Source organism: Gallinula chloropus (assembly GCF_964237585.1).
Source record: "Gallinula chloropus genome assembly, chromosome: 1".
Classification (NCBI taxonomy): Eukaryota; Metazoa; Chordata; class Aves; order Gruiformes; family Rallidae; genus Gallinula; species Gallinula chloropus.
Window position 1 is genome coordinate 60,891,760 of NC_140085.1, and position 14,576 is coordinate 60,906,335.

Consider the following 14,576-nt stretch of genomic DNA (forward strand, 5'->3'; position numbering starts at 1 on the left):
TACAACAGACCTTCATTCTACGTAAAAAAAATCTCAAGGGTCTTGAGTGGCATCCAAACCATGATACGTTAAAGATAAAACCCTTGGCACTCAAACCTACCAGGAGCCCGTTGGCGTAGGGAGGATTTCTCCAGGCTGGAGGGCTTTGCCCTTGTAATGACAATGACAGGCAGACCTGTTAAAAGAATATTTATAAACGTAGATGCAAAAGCAAAATGAAATGGGATTTAAGGGCAACCCATTTACAAGCTATTATGGTAAGCAGACCTTATAATTCATTAACTGAACCTTTATATTTACAATATACTTCTAAAGGCAAAAACTGAAGGATGACACTCTGTTTTGATCTCAGTGGAAAACTCCTTGTGTTCAAGAAAGCCAGAATTTTCCTCAATCTCATTATTCATTTGCTGTTTCTGTGCTGTCTTATAGAAAGGAGCTTTCCTTCCCAGTGATGGGAACATGTAGGTCCCATTCAAAGGACCGTCCAAATCATGGGACAGAGAAACTATCCATTAAAATCCATTAACTATCCAGTAAAATCCATTAACTTTGTCTGTTATAAGAGCTAAATGGGATGTAAGTAGCAACAGAGCTCCCTAGAAACCACAGAAAAATATGGGAATGCCAAGTTACTCACACTCTGTAGTAGTTTGAAACAATCGTTATCCCTACAGTATGAACTTCCTGATTTTTCTAAAATATGTGTTGCAATGACCAGCAATAACTCTCTATAATCTTGAAATGCATGCATTTATTAATTCAGTACCTGAACTCAGTACCCATCCCCCACCCCTCCATGGTAGTGAGCTGTAAAATTTTGGTACACAATGTACAAAAAATACTTCCTTTCATTTAGCTGTAGAAGTTTACATTATGATACCAAAAAAAAGAGGCTCCTAGCCACTCTCTCCATACTATCCCTGCCTTTACGGATTGGTATTACCTATAATTCTTCTCATTTTTTCTTAAGCATTAAAATCAAGATTTTCATGTGAAAACACTTTCCCATGAACTAAAAAAGTTCCATCACGCTTCTGTGTGATGTGTGGCAGAGCTCCTCTGAAGTGCAGTAGATAGCCGTACACACAGTGGTAGATGAAGCCCCACTATTGATCAGTACAAAAGAATATGATTTCTTCACATATTGCTTGCTATCCTGTTTAGGCAGTCTACATCTTGAGGGAAACAGCAGTAAAACTACTTTAAATCTTGAAGGAAAGATGAAAATGTGCCTACACATATATTCTATATTCTTATGACTTACATGGATACACAAAAGTTGACTGACTCTTCAAAGTATTTCCCATCAGGACAATTACATCCTTCTGCACAGTCATCACCACAGATACTTGCCATAGAAAGTGAAGCACAGGAGTGTTTACAGAAAGAAGAGCACTGATGATAAAGCATTCCACTGTGACACATCACAGCTGGCGGAGAGAGAGGAAGACAAAAGGAAGAACAACATACTCTTAAAATGAAAAATCAAAACCAAAGCAGTATTATCATAGGAGTGCAAAACAGCAAAGCAAAATGGTCTCTTGCTGCACTGGGATTAGGTAAAATGCATGAGAAAAATACGCTATTTTACTGAGTTGTCAAGTCAGAAATGTTTAGATACAGGTGAGTTTATATTAGGCAATTCCTTGGCTGGAATTGTTTATTTTTTTATGCAGTAGGTGTCTATATTTTATATATTGTGTGTGTGCGTGTGGTGGGTATGTCTACCTAGTAACACAGGATTCCAAGAGAGGAAGAGTGGCCCAGTAAAGGTTGACACATGACTCCATGACTTAGAAATGCCTTGTTTTAAATCATTGCTGTATCCCTCTTGTCAATTAACTGCCCACCCTGCCCTGCCTGCCCTGGAGAGCCCCTGCCACCCTGGCTTTCCTTCCCTTAGGGATCAGCTTTGTTCCTGCTGCTCCCTGATTACTTTACCCTAATAGAGGCTTCCATATGATTTGTAGGTTCAAAGTCCAAAACTTCAACTATTTCTGTAGCCAACGGAAAGGGACAGGCACCCCTTGAGAGGCAGCTCAGGGTTCCCAACTCAGACTATTAGCATTCTCCCCTGAGTATGTCATTAGCCCACAAGACAATTCTGGCTCCCATCAGAAAAGGTCAATCTCTGTATTTTGTGGAGCAAATTATATTCGAAAGGAGATGCACACGTTTCTGAAAGATACTGTTCTGCAAAGGTTACTCACCACAGTAGGAAATATGAGCTCTGAAGTCAATGATGACCCCGTGCTTGCCACAGATGTAAGCGTAGTGTGCCAAAGCATTACACAAACAGCTGCTCCCGCACTTGCATGCGTCAAAGCGGCATAGCTGGTAGTATAATCCCGGGCTGATGTAGGCATGGCAGGGAGCAAAAACGTCTTGATTGATGATATCACAGTGAGATGCATACCCAACTAAGAGAAGGTGACATTGGTTTAGCCAGATGCATTTTAATATAACTGTTAGTCAAATAAATAGCATAGAATATTAAAACCAAATTGTCCCAGTTCTGGCCAGGCCAGAGTCAACCAGGACACAAACATAGCCAGTTGTGCCACAAAAACTTTCTTCAAAGTTCTTTCTGCAAAGTTCTACAGTTTAAAACAGATATTGTAAGCAATTCCCTCAACATCAAACTCTGTTTAAGATAAAAATAACTATATAAAACCATTTATGCCTTTCCCTAGTAGTGCAGGAAACTTCAATGGCAAAATAATAAATTTCAAGGTAGTTACTTAGAAGAGCCTGCCAAAGTTTTTTTCCTGCTTTCTGTTTCATTTAGCTTTGAAATCAGCAAAGGCTGATATTTCTAAGTATGTCGACTCACAAAGGGAGGCATTGCAAACTGGAGTGCACAGTCATGAAAGTCCCAAACTGGCCATATGCCTTCTAGTGCTGACAGAACTTCCTCCTACCACTGAAGCTACTACACCAAAAGTGATGGAATATCTCAGGAACACCATAGTGTGGATCATATTTCAGCCAATTTTACAGCGGAAAAAGTGTTCCTACCCTTTAAGGGGAAGCTTCTAGCAGCTTCTTGCAGAAGCCACCCCTGCAGCCACCACCACCAAAAACTTGCCACGATAACCTCCCTGTTTATTCACACATACCGACTCAAGGATTTATAGTGTCTTTCAGTAAATTAGATTCAAGGAGTGAACTTGATTTGGTTGAAATGCAACCTGACAAAGTAAGTAAACAAAAAAATCACGAGATTAAGATCATCACAAGCATGGAAAAGTGCTTGTGCTGGCTCAGCACAGGTGGTAGCGTGACAGGACCACTTACGCAGAAACTGCTGTTTCCAGTCATGATTACAGGCTTACAGGAAAATTGAGGCTAGAAGGGACCTCAGAAGGTCATGTAGTCCACCCTCCTGCTCTAAGCTTCTTGCATTTATGTTAAACTCCACTTTCACTGAGGAAGCACAGAACTGAAGATGACGCATCCTGGAGAGAGCTAACTTGGCTGAGATGTACTGCTTCACAAGACAGCCAATGCTGAAGGCATAACAAGTCTTAGAACGGCCCAGATTCTTAAAGGTTTATGGTTACTCTAGGCTTGCTCCCACAGGCTCTAAATATGGCCAGATCCCACACCCTTATTGAGACCTTATATCTGAAAAATTAAAAACATTAGACTAAACAGTGTCAGAATTGCCAGCTACTGTCTGTCCATGTCTTCATTAATCAAAGAGAACAGCAATATGGAAAGGAAGAGACAGTGAAAGTCCAACGCTAAACACAGGTATGTCAGATAAACAAAACGAAACCTTTAGTTGGGAATTTGAACAAATCCATGGATGTTTGGTTATTTGTATAAGTTTGTGTCAGAGAGTATAAATGAACGATAAGGAAACTTTTAATGCTACAAGCACAGAGAAGCCAGAGACAGGACTTCTGAGCTGAACACTTTCTCATCAAGACACTGTCTCCTGTACTTTCCTTGTCAATCTACAAATGTGCATTACATCATTCCTCTTGACTCACAGGACTACAGATGGTGTTCTGCCTAGCACTCTGCATGCACACTAGCAGAATTTAGGACTCATGACCTGTACACCCAACATTAAATGATCATCTACCTTATATTTATGAAGGACTTACTTCATTTTACATGCTAAATGTATGGAAAGAATGGTTTTTGCCAAAAAAGAAAAAGACAGACTGAGGTTGAAATACATGTATGTGCAACTCATTCGCAGAGAAAACAAAAATTGTCCCATAAAAAGATTCAGGTCATTCCAGAATCTTATGTGAAAACATACCATTTTGCTGATTGACGTTGCAGGGATCAACCACGGGAATATTGATAGGCACAGAGCAAGCTGAGGAAACCTTCCACGCATTGGCATGAAGTTGTGGGGTCCCTTCTATCATCCCTGCTGGAGAACTGCAAAGGAAAAGATCAACACTGCAAGCATCCTGCTGACGTTATGGACTATGTGGGTGAGGATAGAAGTACATCAGAAAAGCCTTACGTGCATTGAACATTGTCAATAAAGAATTTCCATCAGTGAGGTATAAAAGAAGTGAAGTTTTTTCCTCAACACTTTACCCATGCAAAATTATTCTTATACTCAAAGTCTGCCCTCACTTACACTTAATTCAAGTACTCTGAAATCAGTGGAAGAAGGAATTAATGAGAGGAGAATTTGGCCTTCACTCAAGCACATACATTCCATGAAATGTCAAAGATTTGACCTGTTAACTAATTTTAGTGTTCTAAAGGGTAGCTGCTTGCATTTTTATTCTGTTTTTCACCATTTCAAAAGCACTTACTATTGCTAAAAACGTTTTGTGATATTATAGCTTGGGGAACTTAGGAGAAAATCGAGTAAAAGAGTAAGTGTGACCTTCTAATCAAACTATTCTGAACCACAGGAATTATATGGTTTTCCATCAAAACTTGATGTAGGAAAAAAAAAACATTCAAGCAGGTGTGATAATCACGTGAGGATCATAGTTTTAGCATCCACTCTTCGTGCTTGTGTATTTACTCTTATGATAAGAAAGCAGTAGGGAGGAAAAAATTGCATTCAAGAAATACCATCATCCAGTAATTTCCATAGGTAATACGGTAGTTTTCGAGAATTACTTAGCTAAACATCTTAGAATGACCTAGATACGTTCATGAGTTTCATATTTTTAGAAGTGACTATTGTTCTAATTAAGATATTTTATTTTGTTTAATAAAGTACAACCATGTTAAGGAAATTAAATAATCAGATGATTACAATCAACAAAACTTTTCATTTGTTATTAAACACGGTGCAAATGTACAATATGCAACTTACAGAAAATCATCTCTCAAATTCCCATTGTATGTTCCACATAGTCCTAATGTTCTTCCCTTCCATTTGACATCAACTTGAACATAGATCCTCTCTCCATCTTTAGCAAACAGTATCTTCAAACCAAAACTAGTTTTCAGTTGAACAAAGAAAGAAGATATATTCTGAATTTCAATAACCCCTGCACGTAGAAAAAGAAAAATAAAGTCACTGTATTCCAACTTCTAGGTTGCATTGGTTTACCCCTTAAACAAAAGATATTTTGAAAACGTACAAATAAGATTAGAAGCTATGCATAACCTCACCTGCAGCCAAATAACCTCACCCATTCTTCATCTGAACCTATGAGACTACATATCTTTTTCATTAGCAACACAAATCAGAATTACAACTACTGTTGACAGTAAAAAAATCTCTTGTCTTTCCGTACCTGTAAGTTATCCAGTTACTCATTATTTTTTAGAAGAAAGCATGCCTTTGGCAATGAGGAGACAAGAAACCACTTGTTTCTTAGTTTCTCTGGATGTTATAAAACTAATTAACAGATGTCTGTAAAGGGTATTGCAATCTTTAGATAGAAGGTTCTCTCTTACTATTGATATGACATCAGTTATAGCTCCTTCCTCAGACTGTATGTGAACTAAGGCCCTATCAAATTCCCAGCTTTCCTTCCCAGCAAATCCATTATGTGAGGAAATGGAAATTTCACAGTCACAGCATTCATTTGCTACACATTGTTGGGCTACTTGCAGCTGCAGGCTTCAGTGAGGTCTACCTTCATGAGCTGCCTCTATGGATGTACACACACACACTTAGGTGCATAAACTGAGAAGAAGCAAAGAAAATGCTTATGTGAGCTTAAAGATGTTCTTAGCAGATGAGACTTGCTACATGCAGTCAATTGTCATGAAGGTGATATCAAAATATTTGTCATAGCCTACATTTGTTGCAGACTGTGAAAAGAGACAAGTGAATAAAGGCGGATTCAAAAGGCACAAAAATCAATTAACAATTCAATTATGAAGCAGAACTGTCAACGTAACTGGAAGTATAACTGAGCTAGGAAACTTGTTGCCATAGGAAGCTGTGAATGCCCAAAGAATAACAGTGTCTGGACAAATTGAATGCAAACACTAGCACAGAACTCCCTAAAGTCTGTGTTGTCAGAGGCTGGAAAAGGAAAGGAGAATTCCCACATCACTCTTTCAGAAAGAGACTAAAAATCCTGTAAGAATTTACTACTGATCACCGTAAGAAACAAAAGGTAGTGACATAATTTCCACCTTCAGTGCTTACTTTTATGACATCCTTTTGAAGGCTGACCTAATTTATTATCCTTTCCTAAAAGGTGAAGTAACCTGCCTGAAATCACAATGTAAGCCAGCACTGAAAACAACATGGGACCCGTAGAGTACATGCATTCTATTCCATGCCATTTATTCCAATAAAATTTAGCCAAGCTAGACCTTCACATCAACATCAAGATAATTTCCAACCTCCCTTCACCTCCTTTTTTTATTTTTTTTCTTACCTCCACCCCCTAAACACAAGCAAAATGAGTGGTGTTTCTAGGTACTCTGTGAGATAAGAAATGTAAAGAAATGAAGCCATAATGAAGGACTCCACATGCTGAAAAAGTACGTTTCTAGAATCATTACTAAGGTTATAGGAAGTAAGTAACTGTGCATTTCATAAGTTATTTTTCAAGAAATCCCTTTTTCATAGACAGATATTATTAAAAAGCTTTGGAGGTTATAAAAGAAAGAATGTGAACCCTGGTAAAATTCTGTTTCATGCACTTCTTACCATTAAGGTTTAAAACTTGGTTAGGGCCAGTTTGGACTTGACCATATCTTGTGAGAGTTACTTGTTTGTTCACATCATCTTCAAGAACTAGTGTTATAGACTCAATGCAGGCATGGTCAAAGTTCTAAGAGGAGACAAGTATCACCATCAGAACTGACAAAGACATTTATACTACTATGGATAACAAAAACAAACTGAGTGGGGAACAGTTGTATAGAAAGGAAATACCAGAACAGTCATCAAGTAAATCAGTTATAAACTGTCACTCAAAGCATTAAAGAGAGCACCCAAAATTGTATGTTGAACATAATAATACAGTGCATACGTACTTCAGAATAAGAAGGAACTTTAGCAATTATGGCAGTCTAGTAGCAAGTGGACAGAGGTTCTCAAGTACTGATACTGTGTTCAAAAGGCCACACTTCCCTGGCCACCCTGGGTACTCCTCATTAACGGGTTAACAAGTGTTTGAGGAAGAGTCTGACCCTGTCTATATCAAGCTGGTACAACCAGAGCTCAAATGCACCAATGCAGGACAAAGAAACTATTGCATACATGAAGGTGCTTCTCATCTTGATACAGACATGATCTCTGACTGCAGACAAAAAGGATGTAATTTCTCCAGAAATATACAATAATAATTTATAAATATCTATCAAAAAATAGTGACTTATAAACTAACACCCCCCCATCATTTTAGAGCTCTATCCAGAATTTGTGAGACTATGAACAAGAAAACAGGTGACACATAAACAGCTCAAACCAAGCATCTTATGCTCATCAGGACCCCTATGGTTTGACCCAGAAACTTCCCAAGGTGCCTAGAATTTTCTTAAGGGTCTTTTCCACTAGCATCTGTGTCTCTCAGTAGCTAGCTAATGAACAATTTCCTGCTTGAGGCCACCTGAAATGCAGAAGCAAGACTCTCAATACTTTTTGCAGGAAGTAGAGGTGCTTACAAAAAAAAATCCAAACAAAAAAAACCAAAACCAAACAAAAAAACCCCAAAACAAAACTATGCAATGACTTCAGGCATCCTACTCCTCAGCACACAGGCAGCTGTGAGTCACAATCCGAGAGCACCTTCTCCTTAGAGCCTAGTTGACTACTAACATAATTAAATCCAGTCTCAGAGATAAAGACTTTTCATACGTTCTTCTCTTCATAAAATCTGTTGTTGGATACCCACCAAAACACTTTCAAACAAATGTGTGGTAGCTAATCTCTTCAACAGGTTTCTAAATGGCATTGATCCAACAAATTAAATATGCCATCATGTATCAAATAAAAATCTAAAGCTACCAAAAAAAATATCCCTAGCCTAACTAGTGGTGCATGAAACCTGTTCAGTGCAGCCAAGAGCTTTTCTAAAGCTTAATACAACTGTTTTTACAATAACCAAAAATGTATATAGTTGTTTACTGTGTATAAAATAACTCTTTGGAATTGATTCCTGTAAAGACACAATAGATTTTACAAAGGGCAATATAACATGTAGCAATACAACTGCCTAGAAAAAAAGCTGTGAAATGGTTTCAGTTTGTATTTTTTGTTAAATGTAGCCTGGTAACTTGTAGTACACCTATACAAGTGTCTGAAATATGAATGGATATGTATGTAGTGAATGTCAACAAAAACATGACTTGCCTGTCCACAGGGTGCTTTCTGTAAAGTGATTGTGAATTTGTTTTTCCCGGTGCCTTTTACCAAAATGTACTGGCAAATCCCAAGAAAGGTAAAATGACGTCCATCAAATGTTGTGAAATGAGAGCTACCTGTGATGGAGCACTCAGCTTGAGAGAAAAATGATAAACAAGAATGTTCACTTGCATAAGAATATATCATTATTCTGTAAATGATGGAAGAGAGATAAAGAAGCAATTTTCTCCTTATTTCTAAGCATATAAATCAGGCTAACCTTCACCTATCTAGCTATTATGGGATTTAGAAATAAAATATGTTAGATACACCTACTTTCATCAGAAAAACAAAGGGTTTTTCTTTTTATTACAACTCTGAAGTTTGCTAGGATCTTCTTCCTCACCCTCTTTTGGCATGGCTGAGTGTAAAAGAGGACAAACTTCTTTCTCCTTCCTTCCAGGTACTATGACACTGCTTGTTACCACAGCTATGAAGAGGCTGCAGGTGTGTGTCCTCAGGTCATGTCTATATATGTTTTTTTCAGTTCAGATTAGGAGTGCACTGTTAGAGCGAGTCTCCCCAAAACATCCCCATGTACTGCACTTTCATTCACACCACGGGGCAGCAGCAAAGCACTTGAGTTAGATTAATTTTGGCTGCAATTACTACAGGAGGTGCTCACGTCTAACCTGCTCCCACTACTAACAGGCATTCAAGTCCAAAGACCAGAGTAGTCATAAATAACCTCCCCACATGCACACATTACACACAAGACATATGGAATGGTTCTCAGCGTCAAATGTTTCACTCTACAGATCCACTCTGTCAAGCCTTGCTTAGTAACTGTTAGGTGTTCTTACCTCATTCAGAGGGGGCTCCTTCATTTTTAAAATATTCTCTGTTTCACAAGTTTCCTAATCTTGTCTAAGACAACGAACTCTCAGGGGAGTTTTACTACCTGACTACTGCATGTTCCCCTGAGTCACTCATTGCAGAGACATTAATCTTTAAAGATAAGGATCATTATCCAAATATGAACTGCTGTTACAAGGGAGAAAATGCAGCACACTGGGCATCAGAATGACGCTCTTCTTATTATTTACTTTACCATTGAACCTAGAAGAGAGGAGATCCTTATACCTGTCTTCTGTACTGCAGAGGCAGTAGAAAAACACTGCCTGCCCCAAAGAATACAGAGTGTAAACAAGAGATAGAAAACAAGACGTGGATGTAACGCACTGAGTTAGGGAAGCAAATGGGAAAAGGTCAGATGACTATGGTCAGGCAGTTAACAGCTTCACCCCAGCTGGCCCACTGCTACTCTCAACATCCATCTGATTAAACTTGCTTCTGAAATTACCATCCCATGCCCTTGGATCATATTTGTCTTCTGAAGGGTATCCTTTATGTTCAGTGAGGAGAGAAACGAGTAATGAAATACAGATACCTGGGCAGTCATGATCAGTGCAGTTCCAAATGCCACCAATACAAATACTAAGGAGAAAAAAAAATCACAAAACACAGAAATTCAGTGATGTGATCTTTAGCAAAAAGGACAGCTCTGAGCCAATTATTGTGTCTCAAATTCACACTTTCTATAGAATAACCTGCATTTTTAGTGGTACACAGGTCCTAGACTCTAAAATGTGGATGCTAACTGTTCTTTAAAATGTGTGACTATGATGTTAAACTGTGGGCAGCAGTCACAGGGAAACAGAGATGTGAGGCTTTCACATACCAGTTGCTGCATTCTTGTTCAATTTTTGAGCCTACAGGGAAGGCAGTTCCATGATAAATACAAGGGCAGTTTGACACAGAGATACAAGTTCCGTTTTCCATAATGAGACCTATTGGGAGGGAATTTAATAAATGAGATAAAAAACAAATTAAAGAACTCCAGATCACTGCTCTTCCCCCATCTGACTCAATCATTCAAATCTGCCAGAAGGTGATCTCACCAGTCTTGACAAGGGACAAGCAAAAAGAGTCACCCAGTGAGGGCAGTGAGCTCAGAGTGACAAACAGTGAAGCTCTCACAAAGCAGCTGTCACCCTGAATAGCTGCTTTATGAAAAAATGTCTGCCTTAAGGATGTCAAACTGTACAGACTCAAACATTAAAAGATTCTGAGATCTCATAATGTACAGTCCTTCCAGACAGGACTGTTTATAGTCCAATCCCTAATTTTTATGTACAGATCTCAGGAATCTTGTTTTCTTGTACAGAGCATAAGATGGATTCTGTAAAAAACCAAACCAAACAAACGAACAACAAAAAAAAGCCTCAGCAGATTTTGTAATAATTCAAGTGGATTGGATCTATGCAATATCTTATTGTAGCAAGCATTAGTGATGGCTCCAGATAATAACAGATATTTCATTCTGAGCCACCTTTATACTCTAGAGAAATCTTTAGAACACAATACAAGGAAGAATCACAGTGAGAATAACAGCTAAAGCAGAATTCATATTTTCAGGCTTTAACTTATAGCATGGTACTTAGACAACTTTATTATGATTTTGGATATCAGCTTTACACATATTTTTTCACCAAAAAAAATTGATGGCACTTACCATCTGGACAGTAACAGCCATCTAAGCAGTGTAGGTTGCTGCCCAAACAATCTTTTTCAAATGTGCAGGTTGGTGGACAACAACTGATACAGTCACGGTGTACAAAGCTGTCTTCACACTTCTCAGCTGAATAAAATACACAGGACATTGAACATCAGTGCAATTTCTTTTTCTATGCTGGAGAGCCCCTCTCAAACAAGCAGTTGTGCATGCTTCTGCTGTAGGGAATTATTCAGATCAGGTACAATGGTTTGTTTGGAGAGGTTTTAATTGTTGAACTGTGGTGAATCTCTCATCAGTATTTAATTCTTTATCAAATTCTTACATCACCCCTTCAAAAGAAGTTATAGTTTCTGTGACAGGAAAACTTGTGCTCGTATCACACCTAGTTCAAAGTCTTGTGCATGAGACTGAACTGCCAATGATGGGTGGTGGTAGTAACTAGAAGGTACTGAATTAACTATGGTTATTCTGTTATAGGGCCAGTAGAGGCTGAAAGATCACATGGGAAGAGGGGCAACATCAGATCTCCACAGATGTTTGTTCTTTGTCCTAGAATACGATCAACACTCATGTTTCAAGCACTCTGTGGAACATTAATTTTGTATGGATCTAGATCAGATCACAATGGAATTAAAATATTCCTATAGCAAGTCATTGCCTTCATTGTTCACCGTCAACAGTGAAGCTGGCTGATCCACTTCAGTATCAGGTTTGAGTCCTATAGTGACAAAGGTTGTCAAGATGGAATTATGTGAAATGGATACATGGGGTATTTCAAAGGTCACAGAGTATGCTTTAGTAAAGGCTCTTACTACAGGCAGGAAAGTCATCCCTCCAGTCCCGCACCGGAGACCCAGCATGAGAGCATGCCCTAGCGTACTCCGTCACTGCCCTGCAGTATGTTTCATCATCATCCACTCTGAAATGATAAAACAAGAGAGTAATCAAGGAACTCAAATCCCATCTACAAATCTCTGCCATGGAACACTGCACAGGATACTTCACACACAGCTGACACCAGTCAGTCATAACAGCACACTGAAAAAACTATGAAAAGGAACAAGCTATACTGAATACACTGTTGTGTTTCTATCATTTGATCTCACAAAATGTTATTTAATTTTAATATTACCACAATGAACAAAAATGCTAATTTATTACACAAAAGGTAAATGATGCTTATGATAAAAGAGAAACATGATGTTGTCTCGAAGACAACGGACAACTAACTCAACAGTCTCAAGACCTCTATCAGTCCCTCTCCCTCCTGCATGACATGGAAAATGACCTACACTGATAAAAGACATTTTGTCCAAGTTACAAATTCAGGTTTGCAGTTGTCTGTCAGCCCTTGAACTTAAGCAAGAAGAATCTTGTCGGAGGATTGCTGACCTTGTGCTGAAGCGCTTGCTGCCAGAAGCACTGAATACTGCAGACAGGCTCAGGGATTTACAACCACCTTGGGCAAAGACATTATCTCTGCTCTAGTCTGTACAAAGAAGTTGTACAATGAGCCTTTGCCAGGATCAAGTAAGGAGACACTCATCAGTCTTTAGGAAAGCTCAAATTTTATTCAGATTTAAGTCACATAAGGCAAAATACCACCAACTTTTTGTTATAGTCAAAGTCCAGCTCCCGTCACTCACTGTGGAGGACTCGATGCCAAAATGAAGTAGTCATAAGACTACATTTCTATTACAAGCATGACTGTGACAGATCAGCTGAGTTTGTCATTCAGCACACAAGATCATGCTTCCAAAATTAATGGTCTTAAGAATATATTATATTGTGTTTGTATTCTGCTTTCAACACATCTGGTATCAAATCAAACACCACTATACTCTTGGTTACAGTGATCAGAATCTCTCCAGCTCTTCTTATCTAATCCAATTAAATGGGTCTTAATAGAAAGAATACTTGGCATATACTATGGCCCCACAAAAAACTTCATAAACTGACACTAAGCCACAAGAAGAGAGGTCTCTTTTATAAACAAAATAAGCCTAAATTAATGAGGTTCTGAGATGTAGAAACTTCCTCCAGGTTTTTAACCATTCACATCAAGACACATATGCATGTTAATAAAAATCAAATCCACCATAACACCATGACATAGACTCAAGTCACATTTGAAAATTTGCTTTTCTTTTCTGTTTTTCTTTTAGTAACAGAAAAGTCACAATAATCTCCTGAGTTACAAAGACACCATAGAGACAACTCATCTCTTCCCTGTGTGAAATCAATGTACAGATCATGAACTTCAGGACACACACTTAGGAGATTTGCCTACAAAGACAGATTCATCCATCTTGACTTTATGATAAAGCAAAAAATTACAAATACATCAAAAATAAACAAAAAAGATGTAATGGATTATACTGAATGATTCTTATTTTTACTCTTACTGTATGTTTTTGATTAAATTGATGATAATTGAGAAGGCCATAACTGTATTTGGTATTTTTAATTTAAATACCTTACTAAAAAGGAAGTGGTACATTGCTCAGTCATCTATTCAGATACACTCCAGAGCATGAGTTGAACTTGGATGACAAGAACTAAACAGAAGTCTGGAGAGCTAAGGGAAAAATACCAGGCTGCATGTAATGCCAGCAGCTGAGGGGGTGTAACTCCCACCAAAGCCAATAAGAATTTCTTTTGACAACTTTGAATTTACATAAGTAAAACAATTTTGAAAATTTCTACTAATTTGAACCATAGTGGTTGCTCATAAAAGCAGTCCAACTGCCTAAGACAAATGGTCCAGTTCCTCCAGTATTTCTCCTTAGTTCATCTCCATGTATTTTTGATTCAGGACCTCCAGATAAATGTGTCAGGGTTGTTATGGTTAGCAGCTCCTCTTTTGTCGTTACTGATTCTCCTTGGATTTGTCTTCCACGTATTTGTCTAGCATTTCCTTGAGTCCTTGTAATACTTTAGCAATCAAAATACCCCTTGGCAGGCTGGTTCTGTGTCCTTTGTTTCCACACTAAATCGCTCAGAGAAACCCCATTTCTTTCACTTTGAACATGGTTCCTCCTAACTTCCTTCAATGCGGCTCAGTTCTGGTCTCAAATGAAAGAGTAAGCATTCGTTTCAGGCATTAAAAATAAAAATACAGGAACTCCAATCTTACCTGCAAAGATCATTCATACAGCTAGAAATATAAGAATATGGGTCTATGCTTTCATGACAGCTGAGAAAAGGGAACTGTAGGAATATTTGGCACTTGAAGAATATGTCCTGCAC

General features: G+C 38.3%; 1 protein-coding gene across 1 annotated transcript in view; it reads right to left on the reverse strand.

Moving 5' to 3' along the window:
* Window positions 1-14,576, reverse strand: part of OTOGL (otogelin like) — a gene marked incomplete at its 3' end in the record, with an annotated part of 98,574 nt that overhangs the window by 68,759 nt on the left and 15,239 nt on the right. The window contains exons 10-21 of the mRNA XM_084275507.1: window positions 14,464-14,570; window positions 12,140-12,246; window positions 11,325-11,450; window positions 10,491-10,599; window positions 10,200-10,246; window positions 8,750-8,904; window positions 7,112-7,235; window positions 5,309-5,486; window positions 4,280-4,404; window positions 2,214-2,423; window positions 1,268-1,433; window positions 101-175 (exon numbers count right to left, since the gene is read on the reverse strand). Of these exons, the coding sequence (XP_084131633.1) occupies window positions 101-175; window positions 1,268-1,433; window positions 2,214-2,423; window positions 4,280-4,404; window positions 5,309-5,486; window positions 7,112-7,235; window positions 8,750-8,904; window positions 10,200-10,246; window positions 10,491-10,599; window positions 11,325-11,450; window positions 12,140-12,246; window positions 14,464-14,570 (1,529 nt within the window). The remainder of the gene's footprint in view (window positions 1-100; window positions 176-1,267; window positions 1,434-2,213; window positions 2,424-4,279; window positions 4,405-5,308; window positions 5,487-7,111; window positions 7,236-8,749; window positions 8,905-10,199; window positions 10,247-10,490; window positions 10,600-11,324; window positions 11,451-12,139; window positions 12,247-14,463; window positions 14,571-14,576) is intronic.